This window comes from Pteropus vampyrus, unplaced genomic scaffold, assembly GCF_000151845.1.
Source record: "Pteropus vampyrus isolate Shadow unplaced genomic scaffold, Pvam_2.0 Scaffold165, whole genome shotgun sequence".
In the NCBI taxonomy this organism is placed as follows: domain Eukaryota; kingdom Metazoa; phylum Chordata; class Mammalia; order Chiroptera; family Pteropodidae; genus Pteropus; species Pteropus vampyrus.
The window spans coordinates 1,585,795-1,610,090 of record NW_011888946.1 but is presented as its reverse complement, the minus strand read 5'-3'; the positions used below and the strand labels follow the sequence as shown (position 1 = coordinate 1,610,090).

General features: G+C 35.1%; 1 protein-coding gene across 2 annotated transcripts in view; it reads right to left on the bottom strand.

Annotated features, from left to right (window-relative positions):
- Nucleotides 1-1,445: 1,445 nt before the first annotated feature.
- CABCOCO1 (ciliary associated calcium binding coiled-coil 1) overlaps nucleotides 1,446-24,296 on the bottom strand; it is a 109,184-nt gene continuing 86,333 nt past the window's right edge. For both annotated transcript variants that reach the window (XM_011370224.2, XM_023536640.1), the window contains 3 exons: nucleotides 8,308-8,430; nucleotides 7,744-7,884; nucleotides 1,446-2,198 (listed from right to left, as the gene is read on the bottom strand). In XM_011370224.2, the coding sequence (XP_011368526.1) occupies nucleotides 2,124-2,198; nucleotides 7,744-7,884; nucleotides 8,308-8,430 (339 nt within the window). In that variant the 3' untranslated portion in view covers nucleotides 1,446-2,123. The remainder of the gene's footprint in view (nucleotides 2,199-7,743; nucleotides 7,885-8,307; nucleotides 8,431-24,296) is intronic.

The following is a 24,296-nucleotide window of genomic DNA, read 5'->3' as shown; positions in this document are numbered from 1 at the left end:
GGGTATCTAGGTAGGGTGAAATTTATTTTTCATTGTCTATACTTTTTTTTTATAGCTAAGTGCATATATTTCTTTATCAATTTGAAATTAATTTAAAAGAGGAGAGGCTGTGAATTAAAATTTGTAGCTACTGTTACTATGATTGCTCTTTCTTTTTTTATTGTTAGATGTTAAGGTTAGACTGCCACAGAGAGTCCTAGGCTGCTTCAACATGAAAGATATAGGACAGCAGGGTGGCACAGTGGCTACCATGGGAGGACGCACAGGTGCCCATGGAAAGACAGAGAAGGCCGAGAATTCTGGCTAAGAAGTTGATCAAACAACTGGACAGTGGGTATTAGGGATGGGCCAGTGGCTGTTTAGGTATTTTAAAGGTAAATAGAAACCAAGCCTTTCAACAAAAGTCCTTTTATTATGAATATATTGACTCCTCATAACTACCTGGAAAGTAAGTATTATGCCCATTTAACAGATGAGCAAATAGAAGTTGGGCAGCCTGTCCAAAGTCACAGAACTGCCAATGGTGAAGCCAGTATCGGACCCTGGGAGTCTTATTCCAGAGGCATGCTTTAGGTACTCACGTGCTTTAGGCACATTTATAGTATGCTGTTTTTGTAGATTTTAGGGATCCTACTCTATTTTTTATTGTTTTAGACACCCAAAATAAGCACTCTTTATTAGAAACGAAGGTCCACTCTGTGCCAAGGTTGCACTTGAAACCATGTTTGGTGATTTCTAGAAGCTCTTTTACTCCTGGTTTGTGATTTCTCTAGTTTCAACTCTGTTTTCTTTCCCTGGAGAAAAGACTGCTTGATGGAATCCAGACTTGTGAGCCCTCCTAGTAATCTCCTATGGCCATGAACATTTTCAATTAAAAAGGATGGCTCAAGGAAAAAAACACATCCCAGCCCATCTCCAGGCCTTCCAGATTTGGTACTGCATGAACAATAAACATGGCTTCATCTTAAGGACTTTGCTGATCAGGGTAGTTAGAAAATTACCAAATGCTGTCAGATCTGTCTCTGTCTCGAATGAACACATTTTGGACAATCCTTTTGGTACTGATCGAGAAGGTGAGGTTACAGCCCAAGTTCAGCGCACGAACAGAGCATATTCAACAAGGTACCACCTAGATGCAAGTACTTCTGGTTCTTATATAAACTGGAAAATTTTTGAAGGAACTATCCCCTCTTAGTAATGCTCTGCATTCCAGAACACGCCGAAGTCTAAGACATTTGGAAAGGGCCTAAGTAGTAATTAATTTAATTTGTCCAACGAGGGACAATGAGTTGGCGAACAGATATTTTTCTCTTGAAATTATGTTTTAATAAAGGTACTTAAAAGCTTGAGATGTTTTCAATCATTCTACTGCAACATAATGGTTAATTTTAAGGGCTCTGTGAGTTTGATTTGTATTTAAGATTTTTACAATCTATATATAGGTTAGTCTTTAATAACCATTTATACGTTGCTTCTTTTTATATAGGTCATGTATTCTCCTGGGAAAGTAACAAGATTAGACATAACAAATACAGTACAGAATAAATTAAAGTGCTTCAAACTGCATCGTATAATTTCAGAAAATTGGTTTCACACCGAAACATTTAAATAAGAAAACCAAATAATTTAAGAAAAGAAAAAAACATACTCTATGCATTTGAATAGCTATAGTTTAGCAAGTTTACCCTCAGCACTGTGGCAGTGGTATCTGTTCACAGTGCTCCATTAATGTGGCAGTTCATTTGGGTCAATATGGATAAAGTTACTATTTTTCTTTATTTAAAAGAGTTGGCTTCATTCTCCTTGAAGATGAGGAACATTTATTAGTCAAAATGTCAAAAGAGTATTGTAAAAGTAATTGTATTTTTATATATAATTCTCCAAACTCTTGTATACAAAATGTTCTTATTGCACTTGGTGCAATAAATTCAGAGTCTATTATAGGACAGGAGATAGCAAAATTGGGGCCAATACTTTTCTAATTACTTAGGATAATAAAATGTGGGGTTTGGTTTTCCTTTCCCAACTAAATGAACGAGACATGATGCTCTAGAGAGTCTATTATTCTGGCTGGTTTTGTTTGTTTCTGTGAAGTTTAGCATCACTCTCTTTGTACCGAGTCCTCAGGCCTTTTTCAATTTTTCTATTCGTGCATTAAAGGCCTCTTCCTGTATTTGCAGCTTTTCGTTTATCTCGTTCTGTGAAGACAATCATAAAAAAGTGGTTATGATGGAGCTATCTTTTGCTGCACATTGTCTTTGTGGTTTTGACATACTATAGTGCCTAAAGACAGACATTATCCCTCACACACCTTCCTGTTTTGCAGACATAGCTGTGTTTCAGCCTGTAGTGATGTGATAACACTTTATCATATTTCTCTGCACATTCCCAATGTATAGCATGTCTGCTATGAACAGGAAGTGGTATTTGGACAGCCATTTTTCACATAGCCTTGTGTTGGAAGATAGGATAATTTATCTGTATTTTCAGACAGACTTTACCAATAAGCACCGAATCAGAATAACTGCTCAGGGCTCGGTTATTGCAATGTTGTTGGTTTCCCCACCCCTTTGCAATAAATGTTTTCTGTCTCCTGTGTAATACACTCTAAACGTGATCCCAGACAGCTTCTGTTGTAAATTAACAACATAAATAATCTCACAATTAGAACAATCTTCATAATTAAAAATATTTGTCACACATTATAACTTCTGGAATTATGCCACTTGGCGGTATAGTTTTGGTAGAAAAAAGTAAGTGATTGCTGACAGGTTTTAGTGTTTGCTGCAGCTACGATAGCATTTAGCCTCTGGCAGTGATATTCTGTAGACTAACATTGCTACCTGAACAATTCCAGAAATACTTTCACATTAACCGAACATTTGTAGCTCTGGAAATATCCCCTTGTTTTCATGATGGATCATAAAAATATGTAGAGAGCAATCAGTGGTGGGCGATGTAGTAAAATTGGTGGTTTTGTTTAGATGATTTAAAAAAGTATACAAGTGTATGAGGAGTAGTTTATATATATGTGTTAATAACTAATTCAAACTTTGGAATGCTCATGTCCATCACATAATTTGAAGATTTTTCAGGGTAACTGTATTTTGAGAAACTTAATATTTTAATTTATGTAGAAGAAATTTAAAAATCAAATACTATTTTAGTCTAGATATAACTTTTCATTTTATTTATTTATTTATTTATTTATGGATGTAACTGTAATAGATAGTTCTGAAATGTACTTCCTGGTTGCTTTATCTGATAAGATTTTGTTTTATTTTCATAGGAAGAATTGATATTTCTGAAAAGATCACTTTGGCATCAACAATTCTGGATTCTCATGTGAGTATATCAGTGTTTCTTTTTTTTTGTTGTTCAAGTTTTATCAAGCTTGGATCAAGCTTGACCTCTGGTTTTTCATTTTTTTCCTTTTTTGGCGGTTGGGTGGAATAGGCAAGGACAGATGAAGATGGTCCTCCAGGTTACAAAGGAACTCTGTCATTTTTTAAAATCACTAATCCCCTCAGGCATGATTTTGGTAGAGTTGAAAGGAGCACACTAGTCTATGAGTGTGGAGACCAGGGAATAGTTTAGTTATGTAGCCGTGGGCAAGACACTTAACCACCTAAGATCTTAGTTCTTACCTGAAAATTAAGTAATAGGAAACTAAATATGTTAACGCTGCATGCTAGCTTTTAAATTCATAATTTCAACTCTTAATTTTGTGATACATTGACCAATGTTATATTTTATTGGTACGATGTCATAAAATATTTTTAAATTATGTTACTCTCACTTCTTTATGTCATACAACAGATTAGACCATCTAGGGGTTGAAATGGTTTGAATAAATAATCTTGTCACAATTGCAAAAGATAGGGAAGCATTACTCTGACTAAACGAATGACTCACCCACTTTCAATATAGCCAGGTACTACATAAAAAAGTGTAGCTTAAAGACAGACCACATACACGACAATAATGGAGCTGAAAAACTATTGCCTAGTGACATCGTAGACACTGTAATGTTGTACAACACAATGCATTACTCATGTTTGTGGTGATGCTGGTGTAAACACACCTACTGTGCTGCCAGTTGTATAAAGTACAGCACATATAATTATGTAGAGTACATGATACTTGATAATGATAACAAACAACTATGTTATCGGTTTATGTGTTTACTATATTATACTTTTTAGATTATTTTAGAGTGCAGTCTTTGCACTTATAAAAAAAAAACTTTGCTGAAAAACAGTATGCCTGTTATGCCAGCAGCAGCGCTGTACCTCTCATGTCTTCCATGTCCCTTGACTGCATCATTCTCTCTTGTGCTTGATTTAATCTCGTGTTGTTTTGTACAGTGACATGCTTTACAGGTTTGTAGCCTAAGAGCAATAGGCTATACCACGTAGCTTAGCTGTGGAACAGGCTATACCATCTAGGTTTGAGTAAGTGCACTCTATATTGTTCGCACAATGATGAAATCGCCTAAGGACACATTTCTCAGAATGTATCTCTATCGTTATTCAGTGCATGACTATAATGTGTTCTACGTACATCAATAATCTCATTTCTTTTCAAATGAGGATATATGTACTATCATCTACCAGCTTTTGTTTCACTATCTCACTAGGGTTTTTGCATTAACCTGGAAACCTTTCTGGTATTTCACTGAAACAGAATTCATCTACACAAATGTGGGCTTTGGGAAAAAGGTTCATGAAGGTGAGGTGCATGCCTAATAGAGCAGTGTATTGACAGAGAGGAGTTACATGTCAGATCTCTACACTACCGTGGCAATCAGTACTTTAGTTCAGGCACGACCAGCGTAGTTGGATGAAAGGCTCTTTTCTGGTCAAGCACAGGTTGCCATTAGTCTAGCATGTCTCCTTGTTATTCCTTAGAACAGTGCTGAACAGGCAGGCTACCCACAATCACTAGATTTGGGTTTGTTCTATTTCCTTTTAGGAAGAACAGAAAACCCATGACCTGGGTTCAACAGCTTCTCAGTGATCACTCCTTTGAGGTGATCTCACTCTCAGGTTTTCTAACCTGGAAACTCAAGTCGATCTAAAAATATCTGCAATCCCAAGATGGCAAACTTCGCTCAAGGTTTTCACATTATTTTACCCTGTTGCTTATGCAGGGCCAATGGCCAGCATTTAACCGCAAAAATTTAGTGTTAGCATTCATATTTCTCTGAAATGTAATTCTTTAAATATATTAAAGTTTGCTCCACTGGGTATAATTTTTTATTATACAACTCAGGGCCAAAATAATTTCATTTTGAATGTATCTTTAAAATTAAAATACCTAAACTATATAAGCTTGAAATGTTTGCTCTATTCAGTATAATTTTAATTAACATCTCAGGGCCAAGATAACTTCATTCTTAATAAATCTCTCAAACTATAAAGTGAGTGAATGGGAAAGTAAGTGGATTAATGTAAAAAAAATTAAAGATTCACACTATATTTTCAAAAATTTCTGAATTATAGAAAGTGAAATATGCCTGTAACTACACCAGAGAAACTCTGAAAATCATACTTAAAACATGAATTCTCTATTGCCTTTTCTTCCAAAAAATATAATAACAGTATGACTTTTAAATAAAGGAGAAAAAAACTATTGGAAAATTTTAAACATCTTACAAATAATAATTCATTAAATGTTTCTACAGCAGGCCAGTATATATACTGACCACCGACCTGTGGTTACCTTTGACCAGGGATGTGGCAGTCTTAGGAGCCAGGAACATTGGAAGGAGGGTTTTAGAATGGAAAAATAACTTACACATCTAAAATGGGGGTTGGGGGAGGAATTTAGGTAAGCAGAGAGTAATTACCCAACTTGGAATTTGACCAAGACGCAAGGGTAAACACTGAAAAAGTGCCACACCATGGGAGTATTAAAATCCAAAGTAGTCTGGTCGTGATATTAGAGGTTATGTGGTTTTTGTGGATAACACTGGAATTTGAATTAGAACTCAGTTTACAGCTCCCATTCAGAGTCTTTCATCAGTTTCTGACCTGGAAAACTGAGGACAAATGACTTCTGTCTCTCATTTTTCAATTTATTCATCAGAGAAGTGCCTGTCTAATTTGCATAGTCTACTTATTGGAAGAAAATACATAAAGGGGTTTGCTAGCTTGAGACATTGTATAAGTATACATCATCATGTCATTTATTGAAAATTTGGCAGTCATTTGGCTCAGGCTAATCCATGAATCCGCATAATATGGAAATGATCGTGGCATCTAAAGGATCTGCATCTCTCACCTCTGGCCCAAGTTCTTTCTGTGTCTAATTATATTTAGATGAACCAGCTAATGAACTGCCAAGCCCAGTTAAGGATAGCTGCAGGCCTATGGGACAATGATACACACATATAACAATCATATTCTTTCTGTTATAGAGTCGTGGTATAAATGCTGCAGACTCTTAATATTAAAAAAAAAAAATCAATAAATAGTTAAAAACATACTCACTACATGGAACATGGCTTGGTAAAGATGTTTTCAATTTTGGGGGCCTGCAAACAATTCTATTACTGTCTGGTAGTTCCTCGGTAATAATTTTAGAGCCACAGGATCGCAAAGGAGCCCAGGGCCATGATTATACATAAACTATATTTAGATGAAATGTTATCAAATCTAAAAAGGAGACATGTTCTGAACTCAGCTTAATTCAACTGCACTCTGCCCTTCCACACAGTAACCAGTTATTACATTCATGGGGTTGTTAACAATAAAGCTTTGTGTAAAACATGTTCTTCCACTATTTCTGGTAAACACTAAACACTCCTTATTAAACCAAGGACTTTGGCTGATTCTGTTGGCATCAAATCATTAAATGTTTATGTAAATAATGCATTAACATTTGATGATTAAACAAGTAACAAGGTATGCTTATGCCAAGCTAATCTCTTGCTCTTTCTAAATCAGTTGTTAATATAGTGTGCTTTTAATATAGTCTCATGTTCAGATAACTAAATCTTTCCCTGAGATGTGTTAACATTTTAAACATGCAGTATACTGTCTTACTGATTCACAGTTATTTCCACAAGAAATTATAAATCCTCTCAAAATATGCAATTCACTTATTTAATCATTTTGCCTGGACAATGATGCAAGTCTTTGTGTAGAGGTAGAAATGGGATGTTTTTTTGGACAGGGAAATAAACTAAGCATAAAGTTAAGTCAATTGACCCATCATGGGCGACTGCTACTAAGATGGCTGCTGCCATCACCATTTTCACGCAGCCAGTGGTATAAACTGCTTAGGTTTTAGTGATATGTGAAAAGGAACAAACTACCTGAGAGCGACCTCAAAGATTTGAAAACCTCTCTTTAGAAATTTGGTGAGAAGGCTTAGTTAAGAATTATGGTTTGATCTTCAGTGTTTACTGTTTAGAAATGTACTCTAATTACTCTTGTATGCGCAATTTTAGTGTGACAAGGCACTAAGTCTTAACCATGTTATTTTTTGGGTTTCACTGACAAATGATTTCGTAAACTGATAAGACACCGCAGTACGTGCTGTTGGCGAATCTATTTTGTGATCTTATTGAGTCTCAGATGACTCAACTGAGAATTATGTGGAGATATTAAATTGAACTCTTCCATCATAAGCACTGCTCTTGCTAGCAGAGAGTAGGTAGTACTTACAGACATAAAGGTTGGAGTTGGCTAATTAATCAGTAATGAAGTAAGTAAGCATGCTATCAAGGCTGAGTACCTGAATGCCAATTAAAATGTCATCTGTGACTTGACCCAGCACTGATTTTACATCTTCAATGGTGAAACCAGCTAAAGGATCTGTGTCTGAAGTGCTGGTTTCTGGCTGGGACTCCTCAGGGCCTTTTTCGTGATCCGATCCCTAGAATATTGAAAGTAAACAACACTCAGGTAATATCCAGAGCATTCGGGGTTAAGTTAGCCTCAAACCTCTCTTGGGTACTTTTCTACCGGGAATAATTTCAACCCGGAAGGAGATTTTAATTTGACGTCATCCTGCATTTTCATTATTTATTAGCATCATGACTGATCAAGTCATAGTGCTAAGCAGAGCTTACTTGCAGGAAAGTGAAGGTGGATATTGGGGAAGACATAGGGGAAGAGATTAAAATTGCTGAACCACCCTGAGCTGGCCCACTTGTGAATCAATGGTAAAGCAAATATTTATATTTAGCTGGGAAAAATCAGAGTGAAAGAAAATAGAAGAGCATTTGGTTCCTTTCCTCCTGCCCATAGAGAATATCATGTTGAGATAAGATGAATTAAGAGACAAAAGAAAACACACCTTCATCTCTGTATCCAATGTTGCAGGTGGCTCTATGAATGTTGAATAAATATCAAATGAGATTCCTTCTTCTAGAGGGTTGGGGAAAAGGCAACCTGAAGGCTTGACGACCTCTATCGTTTGCTGGAGAGGAAAACAAGAGCTGTATTATGATGAAGCCTTTGGTATGTAACCACAATTTCAGCTATGTGTATGTGTGTGTGTGTGTGTGTGTGTGTGTGTGTGTGTGTGTGTGCGCGCGCGCATGTGTGTAAAGTTCCTAGTCTATTATCTTTTAAATGCCATCTCCTCTGAATTCTTGCTGCCACTGCCCTCTTAGTTCTCTAGTGCTTTTAGTGCTCTGTACCTGATGATTAGCATTTTATTCTTCCCACTGTCTAATTCTCTTTCTATATTATGTGGTTTAGGACTTCATTCTGTACTGCTCTGAGCTTTGATATTTTTCATTGGTCAATGTCCCCTTCCTCCTGCTTACAAACTCTCTGTAGGTAGAGAACACATTTTAGATCCCCTGTATATCTTCTCCAGTTCTGGCAGAGGGTCAGGTGCTTAAAACACTCAATAACAGCCTGAGGTGATTGATATTACTCAGCAAAGTATAACTGTTCTTGGGGACAAGAGTAAAGTGGCCATCAAGAACTTGATGATGAGGACAATAAAGGCTCTAAAGGTTAATGTATAAAGCCAGTACATAGTAAATCAGAGAGAAGATTTGTAAAATCAACCCAAAACACAGAGGACAGGCCAGGATCTCACTGCGAGCATTTAATAAATTCTGTAGCAAGAGTGTGCCAATCAGAGGGAGGGCGATGATGGTTGGTCAATAGTGGAAATGAAGAAACAGGAGTTAAATAAGGAAACTTAAGCAGTGCCCATCCCACCAGAACTTGAGGGAGAGAGGAGATGAGGGTACTGATAGCACTAAACATCTGAATTGTTTTATTAGTTCCTCTTGTTCTGATCCTATGTTCAACAAGCAGCATTTTGACCATTATTTGACTTTCCATCTCAAGTGATCTATAAAGATATGTCCACTTGAGTGCTCTAGTTTTCATGCCCATTACTTCCTTACTGTAAATCAATAATTTGATGTTCTAGTTTACATAGTAAGCTCCACGAGGCTGTTTTTGTGGCCCTGAGATGAAGCTACACTCTTTATGCTGACAAAGTCAGACCTTGAGCCTACAAGTTTGAAGACAATACTCTGGAAATGCATAAATTCACCAAATAAATACCATCCCATGAGGCCTGGAAAATCCGGAAAACATCATAAATTAATTTCTAACTTCTCCACAATATTTCATATAAACTTACATATTAAACTATTTCATCATTTAAATATTAATGTTTTTATTTAGGTAGGTTTTAAAATGTATTGGAGGCTAAGTTATTGCTTGGTCTTACCAACGTATTTTGCATTGAATTCGTATTTTTAATTTTAATTCGATTTTACAGGAAGTTGCTGCTTAATATAAATATATAGAAGGACTAAAGTGTCCTAGCTTTATAGTCAAGAAAATTTGGAAACTAAGAGATTAAATGACTGGCTTAGTCAAATAATTACTTAATGACAGGTCTGAAAGTTAAACCGTGATGTGCTGACTTCTTGGCCTATGCAGTTTTCAGTAAACTATAATATTTCATCATGTTGCCATACTTGGAAATTATTGATATTATTAAGCGCTAATCTCTATTCTGTTAGATGACATCATTCCAGATTGTTTATCTTAAGTTGACTAAATTATAATCAAAATAGATATCAAGAAAACATATCAGAACTATTTTTTTTCTCATCACATTCATAAGCTGCTGTTCTTTTTTTCCTAATGGGACATACAAGCATTTTCAGCTTTCTCCAAACCTATCTGCATCTTCTTTCATCATGTTTTTCATCCTCTTACACCTTATATTGCTCTTTATTTTAATAAGCTAGGAAAATGAAACAGCTAAACATATTTTAGTGTCCTCTGAAATATTATAGGTAGAATACATAAGCTACACACTGGAAACCATAGGCAAGGGAAGATGATGAGGTATTTACTTAGTGGTATAGACTTTGATATAGGGCAAGAAATAGAAATTTGGGGGGAGTGGTGGAGAGTGAGACATTGAAAAAAGAAGAAAGTATCGAATGGAGGTTACTGAATTTACTGCAGGCACTGAGAAAGTAAATATGAGCTAATTTGCAAGGTAAAAGCATTTTCTTTTAATGAAGCTGAATTTTATTTTGTTGCTGTCGCCATATTTGTCTTGCTGCTATGCTTTTCCATATATAAGCTGGGCCTTTCTGCTTATTTTCTCTCACCTCTTGGTGGAAGTTCTCAAGAGAGTACCTTTTCTTCCTATGTGTAGCAGATTCTACCACCTGCCCTTTTGTCCCCCTTTTTCCACCAGTTTATACACTTAAATGCAAGCAGACATTTGCGCTCGTCTCTCATTTTATCCCTCACACCCCTGTAGCCTGGACTTCTTTATAAGGCTACTCACCCAGTTTTCCTGGTCTTTGGCACTGGGGTGTGTGTGTGTGTGTGTGTGTGTGTGTGTGTGTGTGTGTGTGTGTGTGTAAACTGGGCACGCACTTGGAAACCTGGAGCTCCTCAGCTCGATATCGCTTCCTTGGTGAAGTGAAGCTCCCATTTATCCCGAGAATGTGAAGCTCTGAATGAGAGTTGGGTTTTTCTTTTCCTTGACTTTCACAAGTGTAACTCATATAGCTAGTCACTTGATTTCATTTGTGCACAAAACTGGGGGTGAGAATTTCTTTTCTTCAGGGTGTTTGGCATACTATCAGTGAACCAAACCATAGCTACACTTTTCTTTTTCATGAAGAGTTACATTTGGTTGTGTTAGTAAGATATGTTAAGAGAAAAAATATCTCAGTTTCAGATGAAGCTAAATATAAAGTCATTTCACTACTAATAAGAAGGTATACTGTCAAATACACAGTTTGAAATAAACATGGAACCCAGAAGCATCACAGTGATTTTTTTCCCCATTAAGTAGCCTTTTTAAAAAACAAGTTTAAGGAAAATTAGAATCAATAATTGTGGTGAGAGCACAGAGCCAGCAAATATGTTTAAATGAAACCGTCTGATGCAATACTTTCTTTAAAAAATACAATTAGGCCTTTGTGTTTTTTTTCAACAAAACCTCATGTTTTACAACATCGCTGGTTCTGTAATAAAATCTATTTAAAACAGAGAGACATGGTCAGCTTTATTAAGTTAGATTTTCTGAAAGAACGTTATAATTTCCTCAAGTCTATGAATAGTTGAAGCAAATTAAATAAAGCTAGTTTTATAACTATTTTTATACATTCTTGTAGAATTGTAATTGTCTCATATTTTTTCCTCAATAGTCTAATATGTTACCTCTTAAATCTAGAAAAATAAAAACAGAAGAAGGATCAAGTATGTTTATTAAAAAAACACTCCTATTTGGTACCCTGATCTGGCAACCCCCCTTTCTTCTGTAAGAGAATAGCACCCATAATCTTCAGATCAAGAAACAAAGGGAAAGCCTTTAAGTGACTTGCCTGAGGCCTAATGCTGAGATTAAAAATCAGGAGTTTCTGATTATACACATACATCCATTTGGCCAAATGATCGGTTTTGCTTGACTTTCAAATACCCCCTAAATATTACTTTGAATGTAGAGCAATAAATGTGTTTCTCTTGCCATTTTTGAATGCTTGCACACAAATGGATATAATAAAAACAATCATGTTGTTCCATGTGAATGCCATTTATATTTTTTCAGATAATGAGCAGACCATTTGAACCAAGGTGAGTACATTAAAAGCTCTAATAAAAAAGAGAATAGATTTCTAAACAGAATAATGGACTGTTAAGTGAACATATAATAAATAACATCTACAGATGTGGTTGCTAGAAAATTAGTTTTGCATAACTTACCAATATACATTTCCCCCCAGATGTTATCTGTTACATGAAAATTAACGTAAGTTAGTTATATTGTTCGTTACGTGCACATTTCATTAGCGTTATTTAAGACGATTTACAATCCGAGCTTTAGTTGAATCATGCCATGGTATTTAAAGAATATCAAGTAAATGGCTTTTTGGCATAATTTAGTACTCATAAGAACAAAATTTCATCATCAAACATTATGTAACTTTAAAAAAATCCAAGATCTTTGCTTACAAGCCAAATAAAATCACTAGAAATCTTTTAATAATTTACATATTCAATATAAAATGGACCTCTAACATGGTAATAAACGATAGGAATTTTGAATCCTCCTGGCACTAAGTACAGGGTCAGTTGGGTCTAAAAACATACTTACAGGAATTAAAATCTGTTTTCAGATCTCACTGTGTCTAAGAAGCACAATAAAGATTTTATCTGAAAAACACGTTACTTCATGCTTTCTTTTTTTATGTGCTAACGATATTGATAGTATTAGGTTTATTGTTTGTTGTTATTTGTTATTATTATTGTTTGCTTTTGTTTATTGATATTTATTTCATTTGTTTATTGTTTTCTTTGGAGAAAGTGTAGGTAATTTCTGGGTAGTGTTTATACTGCTGACATCTACTATTAGGGTGGCAATTATTAAATCATTAAATTCAATTATTAAGCTTTTTGAGATATTAAAAATACCATTGAGATGACAACTTTCCACTGTTTTGAATGGAAGAAAGTGAGATAAATCTGTTAAACCCTTTTGGAACTACTAGAACACATTCAAAACACTGGTTTGCTTTAAAAAGACATTTGTTTGGAATTGTCAAATGATGACTTCATATATAAATCAGAACTTACTAAAAAATGTCAAAGTTTCAAAAAGCAAACTATTGCAAATTCTTCCCAAACAAAGGCAAAAAAAAGACACAAAAATTCCTGTAATGTTTTAAATATTTTTTCCCTCAAATGAGAAAGGCATTACTCATTTGCAAGTCTAATTAAGAAGTACTTTGCGGTTCTGGAAAATTTTAAGGAAGAATTGTAACCCTTTGCCCACTACACATAAAGTAACAACATATGAATGCCACCTGCAAAATGTAATAAACTCTGGTAATGTCATACTGAGGCCATAAATTTAAAATCAAGAGAGTACATTCAAAAGCTAAGATTATCAGAGAAATTCAAAATAATTCATTTCTAAAGTGTTTTCCTTTGTGTTCAGGCCATTACAAACTTCTTAATACATCCTGTAAATGTAGAATATCAATTCTGCTATAAGATTCTCCTCCCCCTTTGCATTTTTGACTTGAAAATAAATTTGCAAATGCAGCACATTAATTTTCTTTCCTATGCTTAATATGCAGTATTTACATTTTGAAAAGGTTCAAAATGTTGCCAGGCTTCTGCAGGGTATGAATAGACATCTAATAGCAACTTCTATTTTTATTCGCAGCATACTGGTAGTTTGAACATTTATAACTTAATAGAGCTTTGAGACCATCAGATCCACATGCTAATCACCTACACAGTGAATGGTAACACAGTACAAGTTAGGACAGGAAATGAAGACTACCCATTCCAGCTGAAGCTGCAAGGAGGAATTTAAGCTGGCAGGCCACAGTAAACCAATTTGCAACCTGGCTAGGACACTCCAGTTAACACCTCGTGCCCATTTTTATTTATATCTCTTGATTCGATCTTGTTTAATTTGGGCTTGAAATTAAAAAATAAAGTTAGATAATTAAAGAAACTGATTCCAGAGTATTTTACACATCTTTAGTATTTCTAAGTGTAATTCTGCTTCAGGCCAACACTACAATTTGAAAAGGAATCTGAGTATTCCTACCTTAATGACCTCAGACAACAAAATCCTCTGTAATAAATATGAAAAAGAGTACCTCTTAGAGTAAATGCAGTTTAAAAGGAAAGGATCTGGCTCTGGTGCAAACATTTCCTGAGGGATAGAACAGTTCTTCAGATACCCAGAAATTTTCTAAAGATGGCAATAATCTGGAAGATAGAGCACTGAATTACAGGCTTTAGACTTGGCTCTATCCCTAATTGTGTGATGCTAAGAAAATCCCTATGCCTCAGCTTATTTATCTGTAAAAGGAGGATAATGTTAATTGCTACCTGGCTACTTCATTGAATTGTTTCAAGCACAAATTAGATAATGTGGATGAAAATGCTGTGAGTCCTTCAAAGGGAAAGTATTATTAAACCTAAAGGTGTATTATCATTATTTATAATTACTGTTATTATTGAAAGGATCATCTTTCTGATGCCAGCATTGGAAGACAGATCAGAGTAGCCATCCCGAAGACACTTGTCCATGCTATTTCTATATGTAATTGTTGATATTGCTCAAACAGTATAATTAACTCAGAAGAATTTGTTAATGAGGACATGCCATCTCTGTTTCCGTATAGTCACGGTCTTTATAATACCAAACGTATATCCAATGCCATCTTATTTGAAGAATTCCTAGGTCTCTCTTGAGATCTCAATAGCCTGGTGTGATTGGGGAGTGGTGTGGCATGGTCAGGACTAAGGCAGATCACTTATTTGGAAAAGGAAAGTGTTTACATCTAACTTTCAAATTAGAAAATCCGCCTCTCCCCTTCCCTAGCCAAACTGATTACTTTTTTAAAATTTCTTTTTTGCTTCCTTTCTTTTTTATTTTATTTTATATTAGTTTCAGGTGTACAGCATAGTGTTTAGACATTTATATAACTTACGAAGCGAATACTCCAATTAGGCTAGCACCCACCTGGCACATAGTTATTACAATAGTATTGACTATATTCCCTATGCTGTACTCCACATCCCCATGACTGTTTTGTTAACTACTAATTTGTATTTCTTAATCCCTTCACCTTTATCACCCAGCCCTCCAACTCCTCTCCCCTCTGGCAATCATCAGTGTGTTCTCTGTATCTATGAGTTAAAAGATAAACAAAACGAAAATTTATTACTCTTTTTATCTTTCGATTTTCAGCATCCAGTGTGGCCTGTGGTTGCCCAGATTGAGTTCACTTCAAAAAGATTTCTTTTAACAAATTTCATCAAAAGTAAAGCGTTAGGGCATATAGGGCAAACTTTCAACATGTCTTTCTTTTGAAAATTGAAATACCAGAGAGCACTTGAAATTACTAAATTCAACATTGGATTTTTGATTCTTAGTTTGACCTTATCCTCCAACTTCCTCAGTATGAGAGATGGAAAGTATGGTTGGTTCCATTATAAATAGTTAGAAAATAACTAATGCTTTTCAAAAATATTTTTAGAAGCTACTCAGAGTATATTTGTTCAGCTTACTAAGTTATACTCTAAAAGACATATCCTTGAACTCAATTGTAAACTATTTCATACAGTTGTGATCATGGATGAATTTTTGTTTGGTTTCATTAAAGGTGTTCTATTTAAATTTTAGGTTTTTAATATTTAAAATTGAGGAAATACTCTAAAATTTCCCTTGTTTTAAGAATTGGAAGTATCAGTATCTGTCGACTAGAATAATAAAGATTAGTTATGCAATTATCTTTGTGGAAAGTCTGTTTTGAATCATCACATATAAATTTAAAATTTGTATTTTATATATATTACATTTTAATTACATCTTATGATAGCTTATATGAAAAGGAAACTATTTCATATTTGAGAATATTCTTTTTGAACAAGTACCTAAAATTTGCAGAAATATGAGACAATAAATCACAATGGTTAGAAGAGAAATTAGAATGGAAGAACCCTAAGTCTTTGATTCTAGTCTTTCTCTTTTCATGGACTTCCTGTTATTTTTCACAGTTTAAACTACTTGAGTAAGGAGAGGCTGAAACTTTTTTGGATAAAGCTATACATGTAACTTACTTAATTTCAAAGCGTACTGAGAGAACTGCACTTCTGTCCTGAAGTCATCAGTTGAGAGCAAAAAAAAAAAAGAAAAAGGAAAAAAAAAAACTCGAAACCAAAAACCTTTTTAAAACTGTATTGAAACTAATTTCTTTTAGAAATATAAAGCTTTTTGAGGCAAAACTAGAATGTTTGTAAGTGCTATGAAACCTTTAGAGAAGTCAACATCATATTATTATTTCTAACCTCTTAGACCCAAGATGTCTATTTTAAGCAATCTGACATTAAAAATGTGCTGACAAATATAGATTAAAAAACAACACAGGAAGTTGTAAATCAGATGGCATCAAGAAAATAAGAGACCACGAAAATATAGTCATTTACTTTAGTCAACCTCAACCTTAATTTTTAACTAAAGAAAATTTGCAGAAAGCATGATGTTTACATTTTGGATATTTTACTCATAGTTTGTGTGTTTCCTTTTTCTCCAGTGGGCTCATAAATTATTACAAGGAAACATGTTGTCACAGTTATAAATATTTCCCTCTCTGCTTAGCTCCCTCTACCATCCCTCCCCCTCCTTTTTAAAATCTCCACTAACTGCTTCTGTAACTGTATCAGGCACTCTTCCTTGGTCAGCAGGGCACGATTTTCTTCCTTTGGAAGAGGAAACTGCTGTCAATTATTCGTATGTGCCTGGCATTCTAGAAACAGGGCTCTTTCAGGAAGTGCCCAACCCTTTCCTTCTAAGCAAGGCAGCCCCTTATTATATACATGGGGTGTCATTATTTTAATGATCTAAAAAGACTCATGTCTTCCCATGCAGGGAACAGCTCCAGGTACTTTAAGGTTCTGATGCTTTCCATGGAATCTGAATTCTTGGAAGTTAACTACAAAAATGATTATTGTATATACAATAATAAATTTTCTCAAAAAGACTTCTCACCTATAATCTGTAAATCCTGCTAGTTTAAACTAAAATAACAGAAACTCTGAAAAATTTAGATTGTATCTTTATTCCAAATTTCAATGTTTCAGAAATCTGATCTCCCCACCCCAACCCCCACCCCCCTTCACTTTAAACGTGTAGTTAAAAGTCCTGCATTGGCCCTGCCATTCAATAGAGAGCATGTCTGAGATGTGGTTTCTTTACTTTTAAAATCAGTGGGTTGGACTAGGTCATCTTCAGTCCAGTTACAGATATAATATCTTATGATTTTAAATTTCAAGTGGATTTTTCTTTACTTATACAAGACTTAAAGTCACCACTATATGAAGATCCCCAGATTCATTATTTTTGTCATGATGTAGAAGAATATTTGGATTACATGCCCAGTGCTTACTGGAATCTTAAACAGGTTGCAGCTTGTCCGTTTATTTCTCCTTAATTATCTTCTCCAAACCTGCTCCTCCTCCATTTTCCTTATCTGTCAGTGGCATCAACAGCCTCTTAGTGACCGGATTCAAAACCTTGAGGTTGTTTTCAGTTATTCCATCTCTCTTGTCCCTAACATTAAATCAACCACAAAATGTGTATGTGGGAGGGCATCTTCATGATGTCTGTCACACCTGCCTATCACGTAAACTTCAGATCCAAGTTCTTGCATTGAACTACAGTTATACTGGACTACTTAGTTATTCCCATTATGCAGGTGCCTCGAACATAGCGAGTGTTCAATAAATATTTGTTACATGCAAAAAAAGAAAAAAAGAAAAAAAGAAAAGAAAACATGGATGGAGGTACTTCCTCAGCTAGAATCTTGTCTGTGCTGCTCCCTTTGCTGGGAGGGTGTTTCTCCTTCATCCCTGCCAGTCAATATTCCATTTGGACTTCTAGGCCAGCTTATTTGCCTCAGTGAAATTTTTCTTGATCTCCCTTGTGCTTCGAAGTATTTTGCTTGTTTCTCTTGCATATACTTGTTACATTGAACCTTGAATTATAGCCATACATAAATGATCTCCCAACACTTTGTGGAAACAATTTGAGGGCAGGGACCATGTCTTATTGATTTTGAGGGTCCCTAGCTAAGGGCTTTGCACATAAGAGGTATTCACTAGGTGTTGGGCATGCCATTAGAGTAATCATTCATTTAAAAAATTTAAGGGTCGCCAGTTGTTTGATCAACTACAATTCAGTTTAAAAAGTTTATCATGAAAAATAATACCTAGAGAAGCAAACCTAATGGTTTATTGTTGCATTCGTTCAATACCTGCATTTCTCAGTTACAGCTGGAGTCCTAGAGTGTTCCCGTGATTAGCATAATGTCAAAGAGCTAAACAGCTTCTCACTTTTTTGACTGCATTGCTTAAACTAACAGTTGTTTCATAGACACAGTGTAGTTTAAGATTCTAAGGAATTCCCCAGAGATACCACTGCCACCCCCCGCCCCCTAACACACACATATAGCTCCCGATGAAAGTAATATCAGAAAATCTTTTTCTGAGTTGCCTGAGTCCAGGGCCATCCCCCAACCCCTGCACCCCTCATCCCCAAAACAATGTGGACGGTACCCACTAGAATTGTGGCAACATTATCCAGGAAAATAAATATTGATGATAAAAAAAAGCCCAGCTCTTGTTTACTAAGAACTTAACTCCAAACTTGGCCTTGGGCTTGTTAGGAAGCACATTATAAATATGACCTCCTTCAGTTCACACTACATTGTTAGGAGAGGCTTTATTGACCTAATTTTTTGAATAAAGAACCTAAAGCTCAAAGAGGTTAAGAAACTCTATCAAGATCACACAACCAGAAAACATCGAATTCTGTCAGAGCTTGAACCAGATCTACTTGACTCCGAAGTCCATGCACCTAAATCTTAGGGGCAAGCAGAACCCCAGTGTTTATGGTCCTACAAAATGTTTCTCTCCAGTTTACAGGTGAGGGAATAGAGGTTCAGGAAAGAAAAATGATATGTGGACACCAGAGATCTGAAGGCATAAATTCTCTGGAATTTCAGAAAGAGAATTTGTTCACTGGTCTTTCATAGCACTACACTTCTGTTCCAAACTAAGTCAATGAAAGTAAAGCATGTAGGACTGATTTTTTATAAAGATGGAAAAATATAAAAAGCCTTTGGTTAATAAAGAAATCTGAGAACATGCTTAAGTCTTTTGTGTAAACAGGAAAGTACAGAAGCATCAGCTTGCTTGGGTGACTAAAACTTCATGTTCCTGCTCAAATAGCAATTTGTCCTATTTGTTGTAATTATAATTACTATTTTCATTGGAATTGCAGTTTTTTTTCCCTAGGAATAGGCATGCAGAAAAACAACCAATAACCTGGACAGTTAAAAACACATTGAGAAATGGGTATGGTTGTGTGAACAAATCTCTTGTGATTATTCTTCCACTGTGTGCTGTAATGTGCTTTAAATCCATTTCCATATTTTTAATTAACACTTAGTTCCAAAAAACTTTCTGGAGGCCATTTAAATCACAAATGGGAAAAAAACAAATATACTTTATCAGAAAATTGACTATAGACTATTTTGGTGGTTTTTTATTATTTTTACATTTTAATGATTAAAATTAAATATAGCCCGATTACTCATGACAGAAGACAGTGAAATAATTTTCATAGCTGATATAATTTTAAAGTCAAACCTGGGTGAATAAGATATTAGTTCTGCTGTGGACGAGTTTCACTGTCCATCCTGCAGCTCTAATTCTAGATCAGTTCCATTCATTTCATAGAAGGCATTAGACAGCCGTACCAAGTTACTCTTCTAGCAGAGACCCAGTGGTACTCTGGCTTTATTTTGTCAGCCGTCTTATAGTGACTATAGTATTGCATCTGTCTTGTGAATTTTAGGCACCTATTTTCATAGTTTGAATCATTCATTTATTGGACAGGGAAACAGAATACATGAATACTATCTGAAAATTCTTTGCACCAAAAATCTTATATCATCTGCTATATTGAAACACTGCATCACAAGGAGAAGGCATAATTGCAGCTCTCTGAGGATACTTATTCATCTACGGACCCACAGCAAAGAACACTGTTTCTTCATCTAGAAAATGGGAATAATAATAGTTACCCACCGCATGGTTTTTTGTGAGGATTAAATCAGTATGCATAAAGCTCTTAATACAGTGCCAGGGAAGAGCTTAAAAGTGTGAAGCTTGTTCTTTTTAATATTTTCATGTCACATATTTATGTCTATAACAATGCTAACCAAGCTCTCCAAGGATAGGGATTTGGTCTCTTTTGTTTCCCACTTCACTGTCTGGCAGGTGACTGATAGTGGGAAAGTAATAAATATTTATTGAATAATTAAATGTAGGAAATCATTGTGGTCTCATATGGTCAACACTCTATCACTCCTCCCACCTGCCTCCCTGCTATATAGTCTGCTGAGACACAGGACACCAAATTTTAAGATTTTTTTTTTCATACTCCTTTCTATCCCCACTATGACCTATAACTCAGGATGCTCCTCATCTGGATGTCTATCCCTGCTCCTTGACTTTGTATATTTCTCCCCTGCTTATGGTCAGGTTCTTCACATCCATGCTAGAAGGAGTTATACAAAATGAATAGATCGTGGCGGTAAGACTGGAATATTAGGATGAGTGTAGCCTGTTCCCAGACAAGGAAATTAATCAGGCCAGGAAAACCCTTGAAGGATTGTTCTGATTTTCACACTTGTATGAACACAGCCTTGGTATTAGGGGTTGCTAATGAAGCCAGAAAATCTGACCTGGTATGCTAATTTTGATTCAGGGAACTTCCTGGTTTTTATAAATGAACTCCATACATTAGGCAACTGATATTTAGATAAGAAAATCAGAAAACAGCACATGCTGTAATATAGTGTTTCAAGAGATTGCAATATCAATCCATTCTAGCAAATCTAACATCATTTAAATAATCAAAAACAAGCAAGGACAATGAGCTACTGTTTTGAAATTCTTCTGCAGAAATAAGAAACAAGGACTAAAACCATGCAAATAATAAAGGTACATTGCAAAATTAAGCCATAGTATTAATTGGGTTTATCTAATTACACAATCTACAACTAAGTTTTAACAGATTTTGGATTGGACTATCATTGGAAATCATCACTGCCCTAGGAGAAGATGAAGGTTTTACCTTTGAAGGATCTGGTTGGTGTTCAAGGCATGTTTTGAAGAACAGATAGAGTATCAAAATATTATGAAAAGACACATTCTATTTCTTTAGCTTCTGTTTCTATTTGAAACATTTTATTCTGTTTGGCTCAGCAGTGATAGTAAATACAAAGAAATGACTGGGGAGATGATATTTTACAGTAATTATTCCAAAAAAATACCCCTTTCCTTACAGTTTATCTTGCTATATTTGGTTTATTTATTGCTTATTAGTATTTTTCTTTTGGTTTTAGACACAGAAATACAGTATTATAACTGATTTATTCTTTTATCAGACTGATTTTCCTATTGGTAGATCATAAGACATATTATTATTTTAACAAGAATTTTTCTTTAAGGTGTGCTGTTACATCTCGGAACTTCACTATCTCACTAGCATCTGTCAGATTTAATCACCTACAGAACTACCTTATAAAGATTACCTTATCAGAAAAAGTGTCATCTTGTGAGCTTAGGTGTGAGAATTGCAAAATAAAGCTAAGCTACACTAACAACTGCTGTGCTAATTTATTGTAAATTATGTTTTTTTTTGTTTTCAGAGATAAGACATGAGAAGTGTTTCTATTTAAATTCATTTCCTATTATTTCAACATAAATACCAAACAGCTTGACAAAAAAGTGAGAACAGAGAATATTCCTTAAATAGGTTCTAGTGACAGTGATATTTATTTCCTAAGCTATTGGTACCAGTAATGTCACACTGTTCTAGGTGCAGAATCAGGCAGCACAATTAAGAGAAAACATGTATGCTCAGAATGCTAGATAGAAATTGCTGATTGTCATGTGAAGAGTGATGATTTATAGGATATTAACTGGAAATAATTGCATAGCAAGCCGGTCTACAACAAAGCTTTAATTCACTGGGCTGACACTGTAAACTCATAATGTGTCGACCTGGCACCAGCCATGATAGATTACGGCTGTTCAAAACACATAAGCATGTCCCTTTCATGAGTATTACGGGAACTGTAGCTCAGATGACCCCAGTAAAAACAACTGCAATGGTTTTAACTAAGTTGGTTCACTAAGAAATGTAAAAACCATGATGAGTCATTATATTATTAAAATTCAGAACTAGGTGGCAATGAATCACATGAAGTTATCACCTTGAAATCATCAAAGAGAGTATAAACTAGGTCCTATAAAGTACCATGAGTCTCAGTGCATTTTAACAAGTTGAACCTCTTATATAAAAAAGATTTTATTATTATATTTATTATTATTATTATTATTAAAACTAGAGTAAAATTTAGTGCTTATAAAAGTGAAGGGCTAATGTTGCTAGCTTGAGCCAGAGTATAGGCCTGTATTTGCAGACTGCTTTTATGTAGCTCTGCCAATAAATTTTAGCCTATTTTTGTTCTTATGAGTCGATGCCAAACATGGGAATTTGTATGATTCTTTAAAAAATGAATTAATGGATGGGGCATGTGGCAAAAAGCCCTTGAATCTAATCTGTTTTTTAACCTAAACTAGAATTTGAACTCTAGTCTCGAGAACCAGTTGTAGGTCAAACCAACTATTTCAACCCCCCCACACACCTTTTTTTTTTAATACAATGAATCTTTCAAAGAAAATAGAGTGAAAATATCATTTAAGAAAAAGTAAGAAACCACTTTGATGGATTTGCTAGGAGCTAGTAAGCTTTATGTTGTACCAGATCACATACTTAAAGTTCAATTCAATCGATCTGGGGCATTCCAGCCAGGCAGACACATCATAGGCAAGATTTCTGCCTTCACAGGGGTGATAGTCTGGAGGTGAAGTCAGAAGGCAGGGGATACAAATATCTGTAAAATCAATTATAATAATATGTGAAAATGGCTACAATTGCACTAGAATAGGGATTATTGGGTTAGTCACCCTTTATTTAGCGGACAACTGAATGATGTACCAGGTTCGGGGATCATCCAGACAAAGAGAAGAGGAGCAAGGAAGCAAAGGCCACGGTGGGCTCTATGTCAGCTCGCTACTCCTCATAATAACAACCCAAAGCCAGAGGACTAAGTGACATTAAATCATTTAAATATTTTAAAAAATGGTAAAATAAACTCAGTTAAGCATAATTATTGATTGCTGATAAAATATTGCTTAGATTATAAAGAAGAACAGAAGAAATATTGTTGGTTAATGGTTATTTTTACTTAAAATATTTATAGCTGGAGGGCCACAAATAGACCTCTGGTCATAGATTGTGGAAAACACATTTGATAGCTAAATATAAAAAAGCCAAATATTAATAACTACTGATATTTATGTAGTTCTTTCCTCCCAAAGCTCTTGACAAACATGACCAACTGTATACACACGGGAATAGTACTGAAATGCTGCTACTCTTTCAAAAAACTAGACATTAATCCAAGAAAAAAGCAGCACATGGCTGATCTGAAGAATATAGGTATGTATTTGGAAATTAAAACTCACACGACAGCACTCCTTCCCAAAGTGTTTCCCATATATTATTTTAACTTTATTGAATAACTGGTCATATCTAACTCCATTCTTTTACTAAGATGACTACAGTGTTTGTACCTTTTTTCTTAGATGGAATCTGAGCTCGTTTACTGTTGTTGTACTAGGGCTAATGGCCCCTCCTTTTTGAGGATATCTATGCTGGCTCTTTAGCGCCTCCTAGCGTGAGGAGGGCTGATATACCAGTGCAACACAGGAGTGGTTCTTGCTGAAGAACTAGGTCTGTTTCATCATACACCAAGATTGCTCTTAGTTATCTAAGACAAACCATCTGGCTCAAACAAATCTCATTTATAAAATAGTAGACCGAATGAATTGTTGCTGGGCTGCTTGGAGACACTGATTAAAAAGATGCCATGTTTGTTGTACTTGCTTGAATAAAGTGTAAATTACATGGCAATAATCATTTTTAAAGGCCAGAGAACATAAAATGTTTAATGTACACTCTTACGGCTCTTACTGTAAAATGTTAATTATTATATTCTCAAAGTATGACTGGCAATGACCGAAATATGTTTCTTTGCATTTCCTGTAATGACGTTATATTTTGGAAATCTTCAATTCAGGGCTTATTACAAATACCTTACTTTAAATTTTAACATC